This window comes from Schistocerca cancellata, chromosome 4, assembly GCF_023864275.1.
Source record: "Schistocerca cancellata isolate TAMUIC-IGC-003103 chromosome 4, iqSchCanc2.1, whole genome shotgun sequence".
In the NCBI taxonomy this organism is placed as follows: Eukaryota; Metazoa; Arthropoda; class Insecta; order Orthoptera; family Acrididae; genus Schistocerca; species Schistocerca cancellata.
This window is the reverse complement of record NC_064629.1, coordinates 513,121,078-513,144,704: the sequence shown is the minus strand read 5'-3', so window position 1 is coordinate 513,144,704 and position 23,627 is coordinate 513,121,078. Positions and strand designations below refer to the sequence as shown.

The 23,627-nt window shown below is 42.6% G+C and overlaps 1 protein-coding gene across 1 annotated transcript in view; it reads left to right on the top strand.

Annotated features, from left to right (window-relative positions):
* LOC126184298 (protein trachealess-like) overlaps positions 1-23,627 on the top strand; it is a 310,612-nt gene that overhangs the window by 219,131 nt on the left and 67,854 nt on the right. Inside the window, exons 6-8 of the mRNA XM_049926675.1 lie at positions 4,265-4,386; positions 16,224-16,417; positions 20,267-20,373. Coding sequence (XP_049782632.1) covers positions 4,265-4,386; positions 16,224-16,417; positions 20,267-20,373 — 423 coding nt within the window. The remainder of the gene's footprint in view (positions 1-4,264; positions 4,387-16,223; positions 16,418-20,266; positions 20,374-23,627) is intronic.

Genomic DNA, 23,627 nt, shown 5'->3' with positions numbered 1-23,627 from the left:
ACGCCAAGCTTTTAACATATAGAAAGCTCTAAGTAGTCTCATATCATCTTTTATAATCAAAGTATACGCACATGCAACGAATGCTCAGGCGTGCCACTAAACTGTCAGTTTTATTGACGGTCCCTTGTTCAGAGGGGTCCAAAAAATGTCACCACTGTTTAAAAGTCCATAAGTGGCAAACTAATTGACGGAGTTGTCTTATCTTTGGTAGCGTAATAGTTTGTAGTTCCGGCAATCGCCACACTAGCGTTGTATTGCGTTGTTTTGTTTCGTCAGATGACAATCGCCAGATAATCAGTGTTTTGTTCTTAGTTGCACCTGGTTACTCGAGAAAAACATGGCTGGCGCAAGGCTTACATTCGATGAAAGGAAGTCAGTTTTGAAGTGGTTTTTTTGTACGAAAACATTAATGAGGTTCAACGGCAATGGCGAAATGAGTATCAGTCAGAGCCACCGACACGTTTAACGATTCGTCGCACTCGAGACAAATTTGAAGCCAAAGGCTGTGTTAAAGATGTACACAAACAACGATCTGAACGACCTGTAACAGTAACAAGCCCAGCTAACTCCCGTCGTGTGTTACAACAATTCACTCGCTCACCACGGAAGTCTGTGAGACAGTGTGCCCGTAAAACTGGAGTGAGTCGCTCAAGTGTTCGGCGAATTTTGAAGACAGCAAAGTGGAAGTGCTACATCCCACGGTTGCTACACGCAGATCGTAAAATGGAGTACTGCGAGTGGGTTACTAATATGGTGCGCAACGATGAAGAATTTGCAGAGATGATTGTGTGGTCTGATGAGGCACAGTTAAAACTCAGTGGTGCAGTAAATCGCCACAATTGCACCTACTGGGCCACCGAAAATCCGAACGTCCATGTAGACAAAGCGTGAATTTGCCAGGAGTAAATGTGTGGTGTGGGTTGTCTTACCGGGGCTTGATTGGGCCATTCTTCTTTGACCGCACAGTTACCGGTGAGGTGTACCTTCAGAAGCTTTAGACATCCATTTTACCTGCCATCCGAGACTTGTATGGAGACGGAAGAGTTTACTTTCAACAAGATGGTGCCCCAGCCCACTACCAAAATCGTGTTATGGCGTATCTCGACGAAAATCTACCAGGAAGATGGACAGGCCGTAGAGGTGCTGTGGAGTATCCACCACGTTCCCCAGACCTAACTCCTCTAGACTTTTACCTGTGGGGAAAACTAAAGGACGTCGTTTATCGACAAAAGCCACGCACATTGGATGAACTTCGAGAATCCATCGTACATTCATGTTCAAATATCCAACTGAACACGTTGCAGTTTGTGTGTGGATATTAATGGTGACCATTTCGAACACCTACAGTGATATATTTAAGTTGGGCTTTAAGCTACCCTTTCACCAAAAATGAGACAACTCCGTCAATTAGTTTGCAAGTTATGGACTTTTAATCAGTGGATACATTTTTTGGACTCCTCTGTACTTTAGAAAAGGCAGGACAAGATTCTTAATAGATTGTATGATCACCACGGACGGCAGTGCATGCTCTGCAACGTGCTTCCGCGCTGGCCACAAGGTTGGTAACGAGTTCTTGTGGTACGACATCTCATCCTTCCACCAACGCGGCTGACAACTGCTGGACGGTCGTTTGTGGATTTGAAAGTGCTGCAGTACGCCTCCCCAAAGCATCCCGTACATGCTCGACGGGAATTGGCAGGCCAGTCTATTCGTCGAATATTCCCTCCTTCCGAGAGCTTCTCCAGCTGCGCAGTTCGATGTGGTCGCGTATCGTCCTTCATACAAATGAAATCAGGAAATTTGTGGTAAGTTCCTATGGGACCAAACTGCTGAGGTCTTCGGTCCCTAGGCTTACACACTACTTAATCCAACTTAAACTTACGCTAAGGACAACACACACACCCATGCCCGAGGGAGGACTCGAACTTCCGACGGGAGGAGCCGCGCGGACCGTAGCAAGGCGCCTCAGACCGCGGCTACCCCGCGCGGCCATAAAAATGAAGTTAGGGCCGAATGCACCCCTGGAAAGACTCACTTGTTGAAGGATTACAGTGTCATAATAACCTTGACCGGTGAGTATACCACTTCCAAAGAATTAAAGGTCAGTATGGCTACGCAACATTATGTCTCACCACACCACAACACCTGTACTATTAAGACAACAATATTCTACTTTTCTGGGCGTCCTCTCACATGGCGAGAGGTGGGAATACGTAATCCACAAAGGAACATTGTCGAATAGGATCGTTTTGCTGGTCCAGATTTTATCGTGTGCTGAGGGATAATGTTGCATGGGCATACTGATCTCCAAATCTTATAACACGGTATTTTCACCAGTCACCGTTATTGTGACACAGTACCCCTTCGTAATACTTGTCTTTTAAGAGGTGCATTAGGGTCTGATTTCATTTTTATGGATGACTGCTCGATCGCATCAAACAACAAACAACGCAGGTGGAGGAGTTCTTGGAACTAGAGAATATTTGGGAAACGGACTAGGCTGCCTGTTCCCCCGACGTAAATCCCAAATAGCACACACCAACACCATTCAACAGTTATCGTCCCCCTTGGTGGAGGAATGGATCGCCGTACCGCAAGAACTCCTTACCAAACGTGTTGCTAGCACGGGATCACGTTGCAGAGTATGCAGTGCCATTCATGGGGATCACATAGCCAATTAAGAAGCAGGAGAGCTTGTGTGAAGTTTGGAAGGTAGGGGACGAGGTACTGGCGGAATTAAAGCTGTGAGGACGGGGCGTGAGTCGTGCTTGGGTAGCTCAGTCGGTAGAGCACTTGCCCGCGAAAGGCAAAGGTCCCGAGTTCGAGTCTCGGTCCGGCACGTAGTTTTAATCTGCCAGGAAGTTTCATCATGTGAAAGTTACTTTCGTCCTTAAGTTTTACATCCCAGTGTTGTTCAAGAAAACAGAAGCTTTGTAATGTTGATCGCCGATTATGATGAGGCTGCTTTCAGAAACTGGTACCCCAATAAAGTAACTATCATATACAGAAACCGTTAAACAAAGCAAAATAAGAATCCGCTCTTGGGTCTTTGATTAGCAACTATATTAAAATAAGGATTTACTGTGTAACGCTCATAAGTAGCCGAGAATCCGAAGCGTCGTTGGAGCACTTCGTTTGAAAAAATCCCTCTAATTCAGTCACTGAAAAATAAGTTTTCACGGCCATCCAGTGTAGTGTATGTCTGAAATACCTCGCGGGAAGGCAGAGAACGGTGTCATCATCACCATGATAATTCTAAAGCTTTTTACTAAGGCGACTGCTCTTAAGACAATCCTGAGAGGCATCATAGACGCCTGCTCGACATTCTGCGATGGACGTTTATTTGAGAGGAGAGGAGTTGAAACCCCTTTTCGGCCGTCCAAATTTAGGTTTCCTTTGGTTTTCCTAAACGATAGCTTTTTCTAACTGACCTGTGCTTTGCGCCTAATTATCTCTATGTCGTGGCGTTTCTAAGCTCTAACCTGCCCGTACCTTTCTCTTTCTCAAACGAATGGAGTCAAGTCAGAGACTTTTACCGAGCATTGCTTTACGATGGGATCAGATAATACAAAATGGTACGTCGATTAAAATATTTCTCCTTAATTAAGATTTATTTCTGAGTAACGCCAGCTTCCATTTATGTCATTTCTTTTGGTTAACACTTCCGGCCTAAGAGGTCCTCATGATGTATAAAATTATTCTCTGACGTTTCTTCGCCGTAGGCGGGAGACGAAACGTCAGGGCATAAATTTATGTATCACTAAGACATCTCAGCCTGGAATTATCATGCTAGTCAAAATGAACTGTGGGCATGGTATTTTACAATTTTTGATGTAAGATTTCTCCACAGTATTTAGGCAAAAGAAAATTAAAAAACAGATTGAAATTCATATTTGATTTCTATGTGTCACTTAGCTCATTGGAAGATGTTCTTTTAGGATCTGAGTAGTCGTTTCACTTGCTAGGTGCCCCTCAGACACAAAAATGAAAAACTATTTATTCTGTCGGTGGTAATATTGACAGAGCAATCTGAGCTGTTGTGGTACTCAGTGATCCATATTATAATTACATGAAAATATGACATTCGATGTAAACATTCCACTGGAGCTTGCTAGTTTCGGTCTAGCTCTATAGGAGCGTAAGTTGAGCCTCAGAAGCAAATTGGCGGTACATTGTGATGAATACACTACTCGAGTTACCTGACGTGAGTAGATAACTTTGTGTCTGTGTGTCTTGTAGACTGATGGCTGTCCTTTGTTGGCAGTGGCGACGCAGATGAGCTTGAGTAGCAGCTCGGCGTACAAGGGGCTGGACCGAGCCTTCTGCGTACGGATGAAGTCCACGCTAACGAAGCGGGGCTGCCACTTCAAGTCTTCGGGATACCGGGTGAGTACACTCCAGCAGACCTTGCAGTCAAGTTCCTATATTCGTAAATAAATTACTTTCCAAGTTTCGTAAATCGTGACTCTCCAATGAAACTGATGTCGTCAAAATGCTAAACTATGTAGCTACAGTCCGAGAAATGGTTTCACACTTTTGGCCGGAGGATCACTATTACATAGTAGATAATTGATTTCATTAACTGCTACATCACACGGCTACTGTGGATTAGGAGTAGAGTGTTGTTAAGGAACATCAGTCCTTAACTGTCTTCGATGCATTAAACGGTTGTACTGTTCTTCCTGCCAGAAGTAAATTAAGTTTTCGTGACTGCATCGCAAAATATCCTGTTACCCACTGCCTCCTCATCAGCGCTATTTAATTTTCACGCTCCACAACTGTTTTTATGATTTATTCGATCACACTTAGAACGATTGTAACAATTTACCCTTCCCCATTTTCCCAGTACTCAGACTGTACTTTCAAATGGTCTTGGGCACAAAACCTACAAATCAGTGTATATCTCCTCCGTCCCAGATTGGATTTTGTCAGATAAAGACTTACTTACCTTGACAAGAAGCTTCATCACTCTTTTTTGTTCAATTAATAGAAAATGAAACATATTTTCGATCATTATGTGTTCCAAAAATCATATTCTATAATATATATGTTTCGTATTTATTAGTTCTAAGGCACTTTGAAAGTAAAATTATCTTCTCTGTTTTTAAGTTGTGTATCCTATTTACGCTTCTCCTGAGAATTTGTGGTTTGCTTTTATTAGCAGCTAGTGCCAACTTTCTAGAATATTATCTATTAATTCGGATATTTACTCCAACTCTACTTTCTATTGCAAAATGGTGGCCTTATTTCGGTAACTTGTTTATTATTGTTCTCATTTCATGAAATTCTATTGCTACGATAATCATCGTTTTCGTTTTCTTTGATTTATTAAATAGGAGAACTATAAAGCATCTTTCATGATAATTCTTTTTTAGGGTGCGCTTGGCTTCGTCAGTTCTCCATTTTTTTACGGTTTTTCTGTATCTCATAATACTTTACATAAGTAGCCTATTTTTATATCTAAGCCACGCCTATCCCAGCATTTCAAGTATTTAATTTCTGCATAAATTGTTGTAAGCAGTCCCTGCAACCAAAAGTTCCTAAATTTACGATGAAGCGTTCTCGGGTTATCAGCCGACTCAAGGCCTCGTTCTGGGGCAACGTTTCGACAAGTTTTCTACTGGTCAAATTCAGGCAAAGATGCCTGCATTCCTATATAGTTCCTAAATTGTCTTCTCACTTTCGTCGGTTTGCCAGATTTAGTTCCCAAGAAACTAAGTTGGTGTTCATATTTTACCGTCTTAACTGTTTCTTGTTCTCCGTTAAGACGCCACAATTAACAACCTACCTTCACACAATAAGGTGAAAAATGTGTAAAATATGTCAGATCAGTCAGGTGGGAAATAAATGAATAGAATACGCACTGATGTGTACCTAAATAAAATTTCTGATAGTGCCACGAAAGGAACGGTGAATGGTGACTTAACTGGAAACACAGAGCTTGTTCTAATATTTCAACTGAAAAGAGATTTATGAGATATCTCAGGAAAGTAATAATAATATACATTCTTTCAGGTACTGAATATGAGTTGTTCGTTTAGTTGTAAGGTAGTTTTCCTGTAAAAGCTTTAATGTTGCTTACCCAGAGGATCACGAGTGGAGAAAGATTTTGACCGTCACAGTAGTACCACATTCCACATCTTTATTCAGAGACGAATATATTGCTCCCTCCTTTCTTCTCTCTCTCACAACACTGCAACACATTTTCGTTTGTAATTACTTGTATCAGTCTCATTATCTGGAAGTACTCGTTGTTTGCTGCTTCAGTTTTTCGAACCGTCACTTGGGTGTCGTCGCCTTTCCTTGTTCTAGGGCGAGGGTCGCCCCCTCTGTACACAGCGCGTTTATTTTTACAGTGCAACAAATTATCACCTGCAATCTGTGGAAAGAATCCGCACGTTTTCGCGGCCGTCACAGTAATCGCAATGGCAGTAAAAATAATAATTGCAACGGAGTTAGTCGTTCGCTTCCCCCAAGCAGGCTCTCCCCTCATCCGCGCCGGTCAAATGAGAAGATTATTAAAGGCCATCCTGCGATATGAACCCCGCCGGCAAATTATCTTCTGCTGTACATTGCCGAGATAGCTTCCGGGATAACGAAGTAAGTGGAACAAACGGCCTCATATAAACCTTAGCGCCAGCGATAAAACTGTAATTGCTCAAGTAAGGCTGTTGTATTTAATAAGCTATTTGTAAACGTCATACTTTAATTGTCGCGAACAGTACATAAATACCTGAAGCACCTTAAGACGGTATACTGCTTTCTTTGGCACAGATAGACTGTCATCCTCGGTGGGTAAGAACTTAACCGCTGCTCAAAAATTATTTTCGTTGGTACGACTTCACGGAGCATTGCAGAGTCTGAGAGAGTGAAGCGGTCCAGTGTTCTCACATTCGTGAAGAAAAAGGGCTATAGTTCCCACTCAGCCTTACTGAGTTAGGTTTCCGACGGTTCCTCTACATCACTTGAGGTTAATCTACATCTACATCTACATGGATACTCTGCAAATCACGTTTAAGGACCTGGCAGAAGGTTCGTCGAATTCACAATTCTTTTTTTATTCCAATCTCGTATAGCGTGCGGGAAGAATGAACACCTATATCTTTCCGTACGAGCTCTGATTTCCCTTATTTTATCTTGCTGATCGTCCCTCCCTATGTAAGTCGGTGTCAACAAAATATTTTCGCATTCGGAGGAGAAAGTTGGTGACTGGAATTTCGTGAGAAATTCCGTCGCAACGAAAAACGCCTTTCTTGTAATGATGTCCATCCCAAATCCTGTATCATTTCTGCGATACTCTCTCCCATATTTCGCTACAATACAAAACGTGCTGCCTTTCTTTGAACTTTTTCGATGTACTCAGTCGGTCCTATCTGGTAAGGATCCCACACCGCGCAACAGTATTCTAAAAGTGGACGGACAAGCGTAGTGTAGGCAGTCTCCTTAGTAGGTCTGTTACATTTTCTAAGTGTCCTGCCAATAAAACGCAGTCTTTGGTTAGCCTTCCCCACAACATTTTCTGTGTGTTCCTTCCAATTTAAATTGTTCGTAATTGTAATATCTAGGTATATAGTTGAATTTACGGCTTTTAGATTAGACTGATTTATCGTGTAACCGAAGTTTGACGCGTTCCTTTTAGCACTCATGTGGATGACCTCACACTTTTCGTTATTTGAGGTCAACTGCCACTTTTCGCACCATTCCGATATTTCTTCTAAATCGTTTTGCAGTTTGTTTTGGTCTTCTGATGACTTTATTAGTCGATAAACGACAGTGTCATCTGCAAACAACCGAAGACGGCTGCTCAGATTGTCTCCCAAATCGTTAATATAGATAAGGAACAGCAAAGGGCCTATGACACTACCTTGGGGAACTCCAGTAATCACTTCTGTTTTACTCGATGACTATCCTAATACTAGGACAATTATCCTCCCTTCTCCTTCACGTACCAAGTTGGTGCCCCGTCCTCGTCAAACCTTCATAGCTTTCTGTGGCATCTGAGCTGTTTAAAAAAACTCCGTAAATAAAACAACCAGCAGGATTGAGAAAAACATTGGCCGATATCCGTTATTTCATTCTGTGATATACAAGCTACGAGCGGCGTTCAGTAAGTAACGCAACACACTTTTTCCTGAAAGCAGATTGGTTTCATTCAAAATTCCAATACACAGTATTATTTCCCACTCTTCTGGCTTTAAAACCGTACTTTTTACCATAATCTCCGTTCAATGCGATGGCCACACGCCACCTTACTGGCAGGGCCTGTATGCCCCCGTACCGGTCGACGTCGGAGCCAAGGTCTAGGTGCATCAATGTCCTCCCCATCATCCACGGACTGCTTGCCGAGGAGTGCTTCCATCACTGGGCTAAACAGATGGACGTCGGAAGGTGCGACATCCGGGCTGTAGGGAGGATGAGGAAGAACATTTTTGTGCGCTCCTCTGGTGCGCAGACTTGTGTGAGTCCTTGCGCTGTCATGGAGAAGGAGAAGTTTGTTTGCATTTCTGTGGTGACAAACACGTTGAAGTTGTTTCTTCAGTTTTCTGAGGGTAACATAATACATTTCAGAGTTTATCGTTGCACCATGAGGAGAACATCAAACAGAACATCCCCTTCAGAGTCACAGAAGACCGTCGCTAAGACTTTTCCGGCTGAGGGTGCGGCTTCTAACTTTTTTTTCGGATTAGAGATGGTGTGACGCCACTCCATGGATTGCCGTTATGTTTTCGGTTCGAAGTGACGAATCTATGTTTCGTCGCCTGTGACGATTTTCGACAAAATGTTGTCACGATAAGCCTCGTAACGCGCAAGCATTAGGCACAGATGGTCCTTCGTTGCTTTTTGTGGCCGTGTGTTGGGCGGTGAGGAACCCAGCGAGCACATGTCTTTCGGTACCCCGTCTGGTGGACGAGTGTGTCAACAGTAGCTACAGTGACGTCCAATTGAGCAGCTAAGTGTTTGTGACCCATTGATGACCTCGAATGAAAGGGTCCGCACGTTCCAACACTGTAGGAATCACAGCTGCGTGCGGCCGATCGGCACGCTGGATATGCGACAGGTTTGAGCGATCTCGTTGCGATGCTGACAGACGCGTCATCCAATGACTCAGCGTGCTTTTGTTCACTGCCAGGTCTCCGTAGACATTTTCCAAGAGCTTATGAATATCTGCGATGCTCCGATTTTCCGAGAAAAAAAAACCTCAGTCAACAGACGCCGTTTTGATGGCTATGTATATCACCGCCACCTTCCGAAACTTCATGAAACTATAGGACTGAAGCAGGAATATTCCACGTTGTCCCACAACCAGTTTTGTGCGTTTTCAATCGAAACTGGCTGAGAAAAAATGTGTTGCATTACCTACTGAACACCCCTTGTATTTTTATCGTTGTATGAGCCACAAATAAAAATAGCAAGTAATATTTATGTTGCGGAAAGAACTTACATATCATTATGCAAGTTTCGGAGTGCAAACAACCTTGCATTTTCAGACGAGCGTAGAAGCTTCAGGAACTCTTGTTATACGATACATTGTCACCACGTGCTAAGAAACTGCTTATCTGGAGCTTGTACAGTATCAGTGCAATCAGTGTGTACTAGTCTGTAATTTTATAGGCAAATATATCACTAAGCTGTGCTGCTACATTCGCAGGTATTTTCTACTATTTGTTTAGAAACGTAGCATACGATTATGTAGCAGTCATTAGGCGAGCTAGTTTGAGAGTTAATCATAGATTAACATTTAGAATGAGATCTTTGTAAATAAGAGCAGTTTCATGAAAATAATAAAATCAATAAAATCATCTCCATTGTGTATTGTGTATTAAACAATTTTAACTTAATGACGATGGCAGTGGAACAATATAAATTTGTAAGCGTACTGACAGTCATTCATTCGACACATCATCCGTGGATAGAGTAAGAAGTCATAGTAATACGGTATATGCCCCGTGATACTTACGGTACAACCGTTTACCGGGGTGAAAATATACACCATCTGATTAACAGTATCTGGACACCTATTAGTGGACCTTATCAGGAGCTTCAAAGATAATGTTTCACCAAAGATACACACTTGGATAGTTAGATCGAAACAAATGTTATTTGTGTATTCGAAAGTTTTCGATCAAATTTGCATTCATGCAATAATTATTTCATTAGATGATTTCTAGTTTACAAGATATACCACTTAATTCAATTTTATTTAAACTGGTCGTAATAAATGCCAGGATGACTAGCTTTCCTGAGTGTTCCTATTCTTCCATAAATGCCATAGCGAATGGATCTCGTAAATGTCAAGAAGGATAAAGAAAAAGTAATAACGGATAAATGCGATAAAAACCAAGCTCCCCAAAAGAAATCACGAACAGCACAAATACGACCAAAATGGTATGGGACGATTCATAAATACAGAGACCGGCATCCATTGATTCAATATGGAAAAAGAACATCAACCTAAGATTGTTTCAAAGTTGGGAATCTGGACAGGTCGGTCTATTTCGGGAATTTTACTGTCCACGAACCATTTCTTCGCAGATGCTGCTTTAGAACAGGGCGCATTGTCATTCTCATACACTCAGTCATCGTCTCCAAAGTGTTCCTCCACTGCACGCAGGACACAGAGGAGTGAAATTTGTTCACATCCTTCCGCATTTACAGTTTCCTTAAGTGCTATAAGGGAACCACACTCAAATACGAAAAACATCCCCATATTGTTAACACTACCTCTTCCGTACTTCACTGATGACACTACACATCATGGCAGGTAACGTTCTCCAGACATTAACCAAACCCAAATCCTTGCATCGGACAGACACAGAGTATAGCGTAATTCATCAATCCCATTCGCTCGTTTCCAGTCACCCATTGTCCAGCGGCGTCGCTATTTACACCACCTCTCAAGCTCTTTATAGATGATTAAAATAATATTTGGCTTACGAGGAGCCGCTCGACCATTATACCCCATTCTTTTTAACTCCATATGCACAGTCACTGTGCTAGCTGGAGCTCACGAGCTATTTGTTCCACTGATTTTACGCAATTTCTTACAACCGCCCTCCGCAATGCTCAACGGTCCTTGTTGGTCGCTACATGAGGTCTGCCCGGTCTTGGTTTAGCTTTGGTGGTTCCTTAGCGTTTCCACTTCACAGTCACATCACCATCAGTCGACTCGGGCTGCTGTAGATGGGTTGCAATGTCACTGACGGATTTGTTACTCCGTTGACATCCACTAGTGTGATCTTCTTATCCATCCATTCTGCTGTTACTGCTTCTCTACTGACAACATAATACTCCCCACCACCTTTTGCACTGGGCTGGTCCGCGTCTTGTGCCTCTAGTGGTCAATTTCACGTTATTTAGGGGTATCCAGATACTTTTGATCAGTTGATGTAGTTTACGAACACTCGCTGTCACCGGTATTATCACAAAAACCTTCTGTAAGAATGAACGAATCTTAGGGCTTAACGTCCAGCCCACCTCGCGGTTATCAATGAATCGACATCCATTTCAATTGCAATCGAAAGCATCATTATGCTAAACAAGTTTGAGAAGATTACCATGTATTTTTCCTCTATGATATCGTAAAATGGACATCTTTGGCAACTACTCTATCATAATTTGAAGCTTTGTAGCACCTTTTTAGCTAGAAATTTCTGTTACATGTTTTCCGCATGAGAATGATTGTTGTAATTGATTTAGATCTTCAGCAGAAGACAAGGAAACCACCAAATCATTTAACATCAGATATTCCATCAAAATTTCATTGTTCTGTCACAACACATCTTCCAACAAACGTATATGCAATAACTGTATAGGAAAACTGATGTATAAGTCGATAATGGTACTGCGTCGTCAGCCACGAGTGGAGCAATAACAGGGGCATAATTACACAGGTCTAGAGTTGCAGATTCTCGCAAGATGCAACCCAGTTTTCGTGAAATTATTGGTTCAATCTGTGCGTAGTCTGCTTTGAATTAATGCAACAGAAGCTTCCGAAGGCGCACTGGATTCGTAGAAGATGCAAGCAGCAACCCTTGCGCGGTGCCCGTTTCAATTAGGCGATACGCCCACTGATAAGAGACCGGGTGGTCCTCGTCTAACATACTGCTTTGCTTCGCGTCCAAGGGGTGCATAAGTAATGCGTCTCTGGGGTAAGACTTTATCGTGCCGTCAGATATGGCCCGTAGTACCGACTGCGCTTAAGATATTATTGTAATTAGCTGGAGCGCCTTGTAATGTGTGGCTGGTTGGTGCACGGAGAATCTCTGCAGACTCGCGGTCGTAACTAGGCAAACGTGCTCGTAAATGCCGGTTAAGTGAATAAATTCGTCTTCGCTTTAGTGTTTCCCGAGACAGAGCAGGCAATTCTGTTGAATTTCCCGATGAGAATGACTACTGGTGTCTCATATTACACAACAGATTACGCTTAACAAAGCTGCATATCATTTACGGATGATTGAATTAACGTCGAAAAAGCTTAATGGTTATTATTTCATAGTATTAAGTGAACAACCGGTCTATGGCTGCCAATAGATTTTCCTGAGTTCAAACGATACCATAACACTGATGGATGTCGCACAGATGGATTCAGCAGCCTTCTGGCTTTCCACATTTGAAGTAATCCACGTGTAAACAAATTACTCACAGTAATAGTATAGGGGTAAATTCTAATAAATCATACTCAGAAACGACTTGCTCTCTCCACGTGATGCTCCATAATAATGTGGATAAGAAATTTCGATGTGTTGAGGGCCCAGAATCCTATTATCATCACCATTAATATCATCACCCTCGTCTTCAAAAGAGAGCTGTCTCCACATATTTGTCATATTTATGCGCTATTTGGCCGACATGAGCAAGGCAACAGAAATTGCTCATAATTGAGTATTTCAGCGTGTCACTTTCAGATTAAACAATTACTGAATTGCCGAGACAGCTATAAATTTATTAACAAGGCCGCAAACGTAAGGTATAACAAAAGAATAACGAAAAAGAAGGAATACATTGAACGTACAGAACTTAGCCAAGGAAGGTTATGATTTTAGGCGTTCAGAACAATCTTATGTACGATATTTAACCAGGAAATTAGGACAATCTCTCTACCGTGGCACATGCACACCGAGATCACCTGACAGTATCTGAAGTAATATGTAAGAGCCATAATAGTCATCGGGTAGTAGCGAAATTATTTGATCAATCCAGTTTGCAGACAATGACGTCAGTTACTGAAACTGGGATATCATCGAGCGCCAATTCAGGACCTACATAACTCTGAGAATTGTGCTTGGGTACCTATATTGACCCCGAATTTGGAACTTCTACAATCGATTATGTGCTGGCTTAAGACTGCTTTTTTCTTGCCAAGAGCGGGACCGCACGCTATTTAATATGCGAAAATAATGCATCCTCACGGATATCAAGGTGCAGCACATGAAATATACCAACCCAAAGACTGGACTGAACAGCACAGTGGCACACTAGTCATGCTCCGTTGGAGGTGGTGTGCTCTTACCTTACAACAGTTTGAGAACAGGCTCTCCCACCCACGTGTAGAACCATCTACGGTTGACGTGAAATCCGACTCAAGCTGCAGCCGGAGTTTTCTGCTCACACACACACACACACACACACACACACACACACACACCGTCACAGTTGCCCGAGCTGCAACCAAGCCACCGAATGCTAAATCACCCTTTGCTAAGTCTCAGTTTGGAATGTGATGGAAGCACATAAAAAAATTATCTTTCCCAATATAAAATTTTCTTTGTTTCCTCAAATACGGTATAAATTAGTTCTTGAAGATTAGCAGTATATTCAAATTGCGGTGAAAACTTTCTAAATCTCCAGTGTTGCGGTTTCCCAGTTTGGCCATTGTACAATACTGTGTGTAACGTGTTGTACAACGTGTTTGAAAGTATCTGATCCTATGTGTGAGTGGCCCAGACAGATAGAGCCTTCTCAACAAGGCGGTGGGATATCTGCGAGGAGCAGGGGTGTTCCTAGTCGAGAAGGCAACGGCCCGGTTGCTCCGTCAGATATCTTCATTAGATGACGCTCAATGGGCAGTAAAGCGCGCCGATTGAGACAAACACGGGCAATTAGTGGTTTACGGCTCTCGCAGCTTGATGGGGGAGTTGCAGGTGACGCTGCGGGGCAATCATTTGCCTTGTTCTCATTGGCCGCAGGTTCCGATTCCTCAAGCCGTGTTGCACACCAGTAACACTTGTTCCTCAAACTGAACCTTTCTCATAAATTTTATAGCATTTCTATTTAATCCCATTTGACTAAATTTTCCTGTTTTATCTATATAAACGAATTTGCACTTTTCATATTCTGCCTACGCAAACGCACGCGGTAGATGGAAAAGTAATCCCTCATACGAAACATATTTCGTTGTTATTCTTTTGAAAAACTGGTTGCATTTCTATGATGAGAACTGATCTGTGTGTATTCTGTCTCCTTAAATCATAAAACACTAGTACCGCAAACTCCTTGTAGTTAGATTGTTGCTAATTACATTTTCATATTTAATGTACCAAAGTAACAAATAGCCTTCTAATGTAACGCTATCGAATGTATATTAATAATGAAGTAAAACTAAGAGAATCATTGACAATAGAGCTGTGTTATGCGTCAAAACTCAGGACTTTAAACAAGCTAAGTGGAGCTTCATGCTTCAAGTGTGGAGTAGAAGATGATGATGCTACGAGGTGTCATTATGTGTTGTTCCAATTCATACCACGATGTCGATTGTTGTGCCTTCCATGAAATTGTTCTTCACCAGTATTTATTCATCCAATTGGGATTATCTTAAACTTAATCTCAGCTCTTCTGCAGGAACATTGTTATGCTATTGCTCACGAGTATTGAGTTTATATACTTAAGCACTGTACAGAGAGGTGTGCACTATTCAGCAGGCTTGCTGCAGAACTGAAAAAGTGGAACGGTAAATCCCAAGTCTTCCATTACAAGTTTATGCGTTTCCCTGTGGCACATTCCTACTATTCAGTACAAGAGTTTTTCGCAAAAAGTGAGAATATTTCTCTGTGACGCGTTATTTGTTTGTATACTCTCTCTTTTTAGCGTGTCTTATTAATTTTTTTAAGATTCTTACGTTTATAAATTTTCTAATCGTCATTTTGTGAATTACCAACAAATAGTGTCGGTTTGCATGGTCACATAGCACGTGATACTTAAATAAAAAAATTTTAAAATGCCATTTGTTATAAAAGGTAAATGAAAATTTTGACCACAAACGTACTTGTAAAATGTACCCCAAAGTCATGTGCCTGCATGTAAAAGATATATCCTTACATTATCGGATGGTTCATTTGAAAATGAGAATTTCCTAGTACCGTACGTAAGTTAAAAACTCGCCCCAGGTTTCTACCTTCATTGATGTACAAGATATAGTCTTGTCAAATCGTATGAGCCATTTGACATACCCTATAGTTAAAACACGAAAGCATGCAGAATATGGACCATATTGCGAAGGCTTCTACAGTCGTTATCAATCTGAATAAAATCTTTTTGTCACTGTGAAACTAAAACCACTACTAATACCTTTCCGACCGTTGTTGCAACGGTCCTCTTCAGAGCGATTAAACTGCTAGTCTCTGGGGATGGCTTTCCTTACATACCGTCCTATTCCGGTAGTTACGTGTTCACCAGCCAGCAGCTCCTGAAGACTCGGATACACCAACATAAAAAAACTGCACAAGAATGCCACCCTGTGCCACAGACGTCTTGCGGCAGGAAAACGCTGCCCTTTGGTAACAGCTGCGAATTCGATGTCGACTATCATTCACCTGTTAAATTAGCAGAGGCAAATAGCCTTAAATATAGCCACCTCTCTGTGGACATCTTAACTCTGAAAGGTGTAATGACGTTCGGGAAACTGACGTCGGTTGCCACATGACAATTGAAAAAGCGCGGTATAAAAGGAAGACTTTCACCAGAAACAAGCTGTTTAGTCGCCCTGAAGAAGACCACTCCAAAAACGGTCGAAACGTCGGTTTTAGTAGAGGTTTCAATTACACAATGACACGCGCTAATGCCCAAAAGGATTTTATTCAGAGCGATAACATTTTCCAGACATAGCTGCTGTATAGGACCTCCTCCTCCACCCTCTCAATCTTCAGCCACAAAATTATTTTCCAGGAGGAGCAGATACTCACCTGTTGAAGTGGAGATAACAGAGAGAATGGTGTTGTGGTGCGCAGGTGGTGCTGGTGCTGAGCCGGCTGCGGCCGCAGTACACGTTCTCGCACGCGCGCAAGTCGTCGCCGCCGCTGCTGGGCATGGTGGCCATCGCCATGGCGCTGCCGCCGCCCAGCGTCCACGAGATCCGCCTCGAGTCCGACATGTTCGTCACACGTATCAACTTCGACTTCCGGATAGCGCACTGCGAACCTAGGTAATGCTCCATGTCCTCTTATTGTGACGTTTGTCACCAACTTTGTAATGACTCGGAACACGCACAGCAGGGACCATGACTACACTTACGGAAATGGGAAGTGTTACACCACGAAGCACCAGCCCGATTTTTATCAATCTGTTACATGTTCATCACGTTTAAATTTTCATTCCATTCCGAACTGATGTCTACCATCGACATCAGTACACGCACGAACACACTCTTGTATTCGTTGTAGCGTGGATGCAGACATTCTCCGAAAGTCATCTTGAAGAATTTCTTGCCATTCCTGAAACACGTGCAGTGTCATTTCATGAAGATCGTTGGCAGGAGGCTGATATGAAAGTATACCTCTTCCCACTGCATTCTGTACATGTTCTACCTCTCACAAGTCAGGGGAATTGGCGGGCCACTCCATGATCCGTATATTCCTCAATCGGTTCGTGGTATTAACTACGGAGTGGGACCTTGCATTATCCTGCTGGAATTCCCGTATGGTACTTGGGTCATGAAGAATATGACAACATGATTCACCACTGTTGTCGCATACTGAAGAGTTTTCAGTAATTACCAAACCAGTCCTGTTGTCTTATCCAATAGCTCCCCACATCACGATTCCAGAGGTTGGAGGGGAATGGGTCCCGAGAATTGCTGATTTCTGTGACTTTTCACCACGTCGTCTACGAACACATTGGCGACCATCTGCTCGCCACAAACAGAAGCGAGATTAATACTTGACCACAACAGAACGCCATTCAATGTTCCTATTGACTCTGGGTCTACACCATGGAAGTCTCTGTTCTCGGTTGTATGGTGTCAGCAGCAAACGACACATGGCAACACAAAAGCTCAAACCAGTTTGTGACACTACTCCTGTAACCTCTGCCCGGATTTCAGCTGCTGTCATCCATCTTTTCGTCAGGGCCTGTCGAACAGTTCTATGATCCTCTCGAGGTGCAGTCCTCCTGGAAAGACCCGTGCCTATTTTTCTAGCCCCAGTGTTCTCGACAGTCCATTACGTCACTACTCCTTCCGCAGGCATTGCATTATAGTTAAAAGTCAATGTGACCTGTCTGTATGATGGTATCATATCTCTCATGCCAGTGATTCGACTTCTCCTAAGGTCTGAAAGATGGCACTGACATGCTGTGTTGCGATGGCCATTAAAAACAGTTCAGTAACGTTAGACACTTCCAACAGCTATCATCTACTGACATCATTCTTCGTCCGCATGGGCTTTTTTCTGTACTGAAAATGTGCTCTCGTAAGGATGGAATTTTAATCAACTGTGTAACACTTCCCATTTCCGATTATTTATTTTTCAGTAACCAAATATTTCAACAGATATCTCTTTAAAGCGAGATAGTACACTCTGCTGTGACCAGTGTCTACAGTGCTGGGTAAATAGTTTGGATAGCCTTGTATGAACACCTCACGTTGGAGCTCGATTTCGGACTCACATGTAAATCACTGACTTTCTGTTTTACTCTCTTGAATTGGATGTCTACGGAGCCGTTAATATATACATGATCATTGGATTCTTATGCTGGTATATCATCACGTAGTATCTTACAGGTGTCCTATCCGGACAAATTGGCGCTGCCCTCTTAGTGGGTACAGGCTGCTGTATGTGTTGTACTGACAGCGTACAGAACATAGGAGAAAACTTAATATGATTAAATATGATTCTTTAAGAAAAGAACATCGAAGATTACTGTGCCCCGGGTACAAAGATCATAGCTATGACAGCGATTCTAAGCATCTTGCATCTAGAGACTACAGTTTCAACGAAAGCAATAAGTTGTTAACTGTATAAACAAAAATTTCAAATTAGAACTGTTATTGCCAAATCTCTAGTAAAGCAGGCAGATACAAGAAAAAGAGACAGCATAGTGAAAGTATAACAAACCCGACAGCAATCATCATGGATTCATGTTTTTGTGTTGTGCATAGCTTTAGACGTTTCCCACACCGTTAATGTTTACAGGATACAAGGGAAGTATAGGCTTTCAGTCAGAAGCGTTTTGTCCCCATTGTGAATAAAAAAAAAAACGGTTCAAATGGTTCTGAGCACTATGCGACTTAACTTCTGAGGTCATCAGTCGCCTAGAACTTAGAACTAATTAAACCTAACTAACCTAAGGACATCACACACATCCATGCCCGAGGCAGGATTCGAACCTGCGACCGTAGCGGTCGCTCGGCTCCAGACTGCAGCGCCCAGAACCGCACGGCCACTCCGGCCGGCCATTGTGAATCCTGATGGAAGTTCTGTAGTGGTATTTGTGAACACATTGTACACTACCTGATCACAAGTATCCGGAAAACGCTACCTAATGCAGAATTGACCACTAGATGTCACGAGAGGCGGACCCGCCAAAATAAAATATGGCGAGGAATATTGTGTTGTCAGTAGAAGAGCAGCTACAGCTGAATGCGCTGAAATATGAGGGATATTTCAACCCTTCTAAAGCTGTCCGAATCGACTGATTGTCATGTGATGTGAAGTGAAAACGCCAAGGAACAACTACAGGTAAACCACGACCAGACAGACCTCACGTACTGACGGCAGGGACATTCAGCACTGTGGCGTGTGGTTGCAAACAAATCGCTTTAAATCAGTGGAAGAAATCACTGGTGAGTTCCATACTAATGCCAGCAGTCCAGCTAGCCCAATGACTGGACGTATGGAGTAAAGAATAATTGGGTACAATGGTCGAACAGCTTCTTATAAGCCACACATTTCTGTAGTCACTGCTAAGGGACGCTTGTGGTGGTCTAAAGAGCGATGCCACTGGACAGTAGATGACTGGAATCGAGTGATCTGGAGTGATGAAGCACGCTATACCTTTGGCAATACGATGGGAGAACTTGGTTTTGGTGAATGCTCGGAGAACGTTACCTACCATCTCGTGTAGTGCCAGCAACAAAGTGGTGTTACGGTATGGGGATCTTCGTGGTTGTGGTGCGGTCCCCTTATGGTGCTAAAGAAAATGTTAAAGATTACAGCACTGTGTACTGCGTACAGTAGATGAACAGTTCGGATACCATGACGGATTGTCTCAGCATGACAATGCCGTCTGTCATAAAGCACCGTCTGTGAGGCAATGGTTGTGGACAATAAATAACATTCCTGAAATAGACTGACCTGCCCCGGTTGCCAAACTGAACCCAATGGGGTGTCTTTGGGATGAGTTAGAACGTCGACTTGGCTCCAGACCCCGGCTTCTCTGGTTTCGGCTCTTGAGGAACATTGGGCTACCATTCCAGCACAGACATTTATATGCCTCAATGAAAGGATCCTCAGCTGAGATCAAGCCGTCAGAAACGCGGAGGGTGGACACACCCCATAGTAATGTTCACTGATAAGTGTCCAGATACTTTTGATCGGACAGTTTGTTCTGCTTAGTTATAAAGGATCGAATGTAGTTTGGATCGAAATGTAAGCCTAAATAAATTTTCATGCCTCTTGAGTGACCAACCAGAAGTTCTATAACGAGAAATACTCTTCTATAATTATTGTGACATTATATGACGGAGAGATAAACCTACAGATACTGCTGTGCTCAGAAAACCTTTATTATCTGTGTGGCAAAAGGTAATCCCTCATTGTATCACGTATTAAGGTCTCCTTCCAATCCTTTCACTGACTCATTCTGAGAAGCTTTGCAGAAAGAGTAGAATAATCACTTTCAGTTGGAGAGCTGGGAAATAATTATGCCTCTATTATCTTTAAATTGCTCACCTATAGATAAATAACCATTATAGTCGTCCTGACAATTCTCGCTCTCCTTGCTGCGACGTTAATCAAGCACAACCGGAAATGATCAGTTTTGTGTGTTGTTTCAGGGTATCAGAATTACTCGACTACACGGCCGACGAACTGACAGGCAAGAACCTCTACACATTGTGCCACGGGGAAGACGCCAACAAGCTGAGGAAATCCCACCTCGACTGTAAGTACACGCCTCTTAGTACTCTTTGCCCGGGTCCGATTCCATAAGAATGTCAATGAAAACCTATTTAAAAGAACAAGACTGCACGAAACGAGCGAATTAAGTGTTTTAATGGTGTTTTTCTGTAGCATCTATTAACACACATTAGTAAATTCTAGTTTTACAAAGACATAAAGTACCTTTTTGTTTATTTTTTTACGTAGAACGCCACGGTGTTTATGACTACTGCAGTCGAGTTTCTAATCGTACAGCATGCCAACTTCCTGCTTTCGAAATATGTAATACTTTATAAAGATTAAATCCCTCCCTGAGTGAACTGCAGATAACCGAGTCCTAACATAAGATCCAACAATAATTGAGGTGATTGAGAAAAACCGCCCATAAGGGAGGACCTAGATGCCATTTAAGTAAATTTAGATTCTCCTGTCTGAGTGATCAAATTTCGCGACCATATTGTTATAATAATTAACAACTTTTTTGCTAACTGAAGGTATGCAATATGACCTGACAGAAACGCTATAGGAGTAAGCCGTCAATACGGTATTGAGTATACTTACTCTTACCTTAAGCGATTTACGGAGAACTGCAGCTTCAAGTTGGGCTTTCTTTAGACACAGTTGCTTCTATGGAAGCGGTCGAAGCTAGCACCAGTGTTTTGTTGTACTCTGCTCGTATAACTATGCTCAATGCGTCATCATTTCCTTCTCCACAGTGTAAAAATAATTCAAGGGATAACAGGTTCCATTCCTGATGGTCACGTAACACATACTCCGTTGAGAACTCTCACGTAATAGTGTACAAAAGGATTCGCCGGAGAATGAACCACGTGTACCGCTATTGCAATCTGTTCACTCATCATCCATTTGCTCTGGTCGAGGCCACAGAGGGAGCCGGTGAGTGCAACTAACTTGTGACGCGCGAAGCTGGACAGCGCATTAGAATTTACTGAACGGTGGCCTTAAAGACCACCCGCTGCGAGTGCTCCTTCTTCATTCACCCGAGAACATTCACTTTTTAATGCGGTCTAATTTCAGCAACCTAACTTCCCAACTACCACGCATTCGAACTTACCAGTGTTATTGACGCTCCCTCTTATGGCTTGCGTGTCTTTGTTTATTGACAGTGCTTTTCAATGGAGGACACTTTCTTTATTGATGGTCGACTATACCTCGCAAAAACAGAAAAGCACTTCAAAATTATTCAAGTTCTTTTTTCTTGCCTTGTTGACCATTGTACTGTAAAAATTACTATTTCTGTGTGTACAAGGAATTTGTGCAGTGGACCACAAAACTTAGATTTCAAAATACACTAAAGCACACTGTCCGTAACAAACTGCATTCAATACTGAACCACTGTTATTCGACACTCCCGAAATTTGTACCCTGCTTTATACGTTTTACTTTTCTAATAGGTCATTTACGTTGAGAACTCTGTCACAAAAGCACTCCAGTCTGTATGCAGACGTTTTCAATCATCAGTCACAAAAAATCAAACTTTCAGTTATTCCGCGGCACTTGCGAATAGTTTCTACAATCAAATTTTTCTCTGGAGTCCGTAATAGTAAAATGAGCTGTGCTCCCTATGTCACTCGTTCTGAAATTTAGTATTATTCTTTCTTTGCATTTCATCGGTAACTTATAACCTGCTCTCATGCCACAGTCAGCTGTTACAGACTTATGAAGCATCGCCAAGTTCGTTAGTTACCTCAAAAGACGAAAGATTCTCCCTTCAAAAATATCATTGCCCAGAATCGACACGAAAAGGTCTCAAGGGGTGGCGTAAAGGGCGTCACTGAAACCACCCCTTTCGTTGGGGCGTTGATTCCTACACATTTTCGCAGTCAAAAACAACAGTTCGCAGTGCGATGAGTAGAAGGACGACATTGTTGACAAATTTTGACGCAGCTGACACCCCCAGACATTTCACCTCTTCTCCAAAGACACTTCGGGACTGCATCTCCATTGAACGTAGTCGCAACCATGTGGACTGCACCGCAACGTCAGATTTTGCTCTTGTGCAAATGTTGCATCCATAATGGACCGTTCAAAACCATTCGACGAAATTTGAACGTGGTCTGAAGTAGCCAATGGTGCTTATGCAGCTTCATCTCTCTTGTTTCTCGTCGTCCTGTGGCCTGGCCATGGAGGGGTGCAACATTGACACAACACATGTATGAATAAATCGGCAAAGTGTCCCTTTAAGACCTTTCCCCCCCCCCCCTTTCCGTCCCCAGTTCGACAACAGCCAAGGTGGCACCCTCGCACCTCGCAACTTTATTGAGAAGTTTAAAATGCACCTGTACTGAGACATTCTGTGAAGTAGTCCTAGGTGCCTGCTAGCAGTCATCTGGGATCGGAGGGGTGTCGAAGGATTGCCTGCTTTCAGGAGCGTGGAACTATTACACAGATTGTCTTAATACAGCTACATTTTTAAAATTCTCTGTAAAGATGCGTGTGTGCCACTGTGCGTGTTGTCGAACTGGAGGTCCTTACAAGGTCCCTTTTATGTGTCAACATCATTTTCACCTTGTGAGAGGTTGCATTACAAATTTTCCAAAAGTATTGGGGTTGTTGTAACCTACTGCGGAGCTGTTCAGCTTCATAGTAAATCTAATCCCGTATTTCCTCCTAGAATGACTGTTTGGAGGAGATTACACATCGGTAGGCAACTGTATAAGTAGTTGGAAATGCCTCATTTTCGAATTACCGTGGTTTTGGCCTCGCATATTGACCTTCAATTTCTCTAGCTGAAATCCGGCTGTGAAGTAAGTCACTAATAATTAATGTCCTAATTCATATCAGCTGAAGACAATGTCATATTCTGTCAACAGGAAGACAGTTACCATCCCGAAATGTAGACTGTGAAGTCTTTATTTACCGATACTCGATTGGTCATTATGTAATATAACCAGCCAGTATCCAGTCAGGAGTATGTGTACAGTCAGAGTGAGTCTAACTGGAAGCAGAGGTCTTGAACAGCCATCCTCAAACTCTGTTGATCTCGTTTGCATCCCAATCACTTTCGAGCGTTGCTACAATGCTATTAGAGACAGCTGATGTCAGTTAAAGAGTGGCCTAGAAGCTGATGTCTGCGCCGGTAGGGCTCAACTGATTGCCTGTGTGATAATTAAGTATGGATATTATTATTTAAATAAATTCAGTGAAAACCATTTTTCTGTACGTAATTCAATGTTTTGCCTATCCACCAGCTTCCGCACTTGCACGCAACATCATTCTTGCTCCTCTCCAGGAATA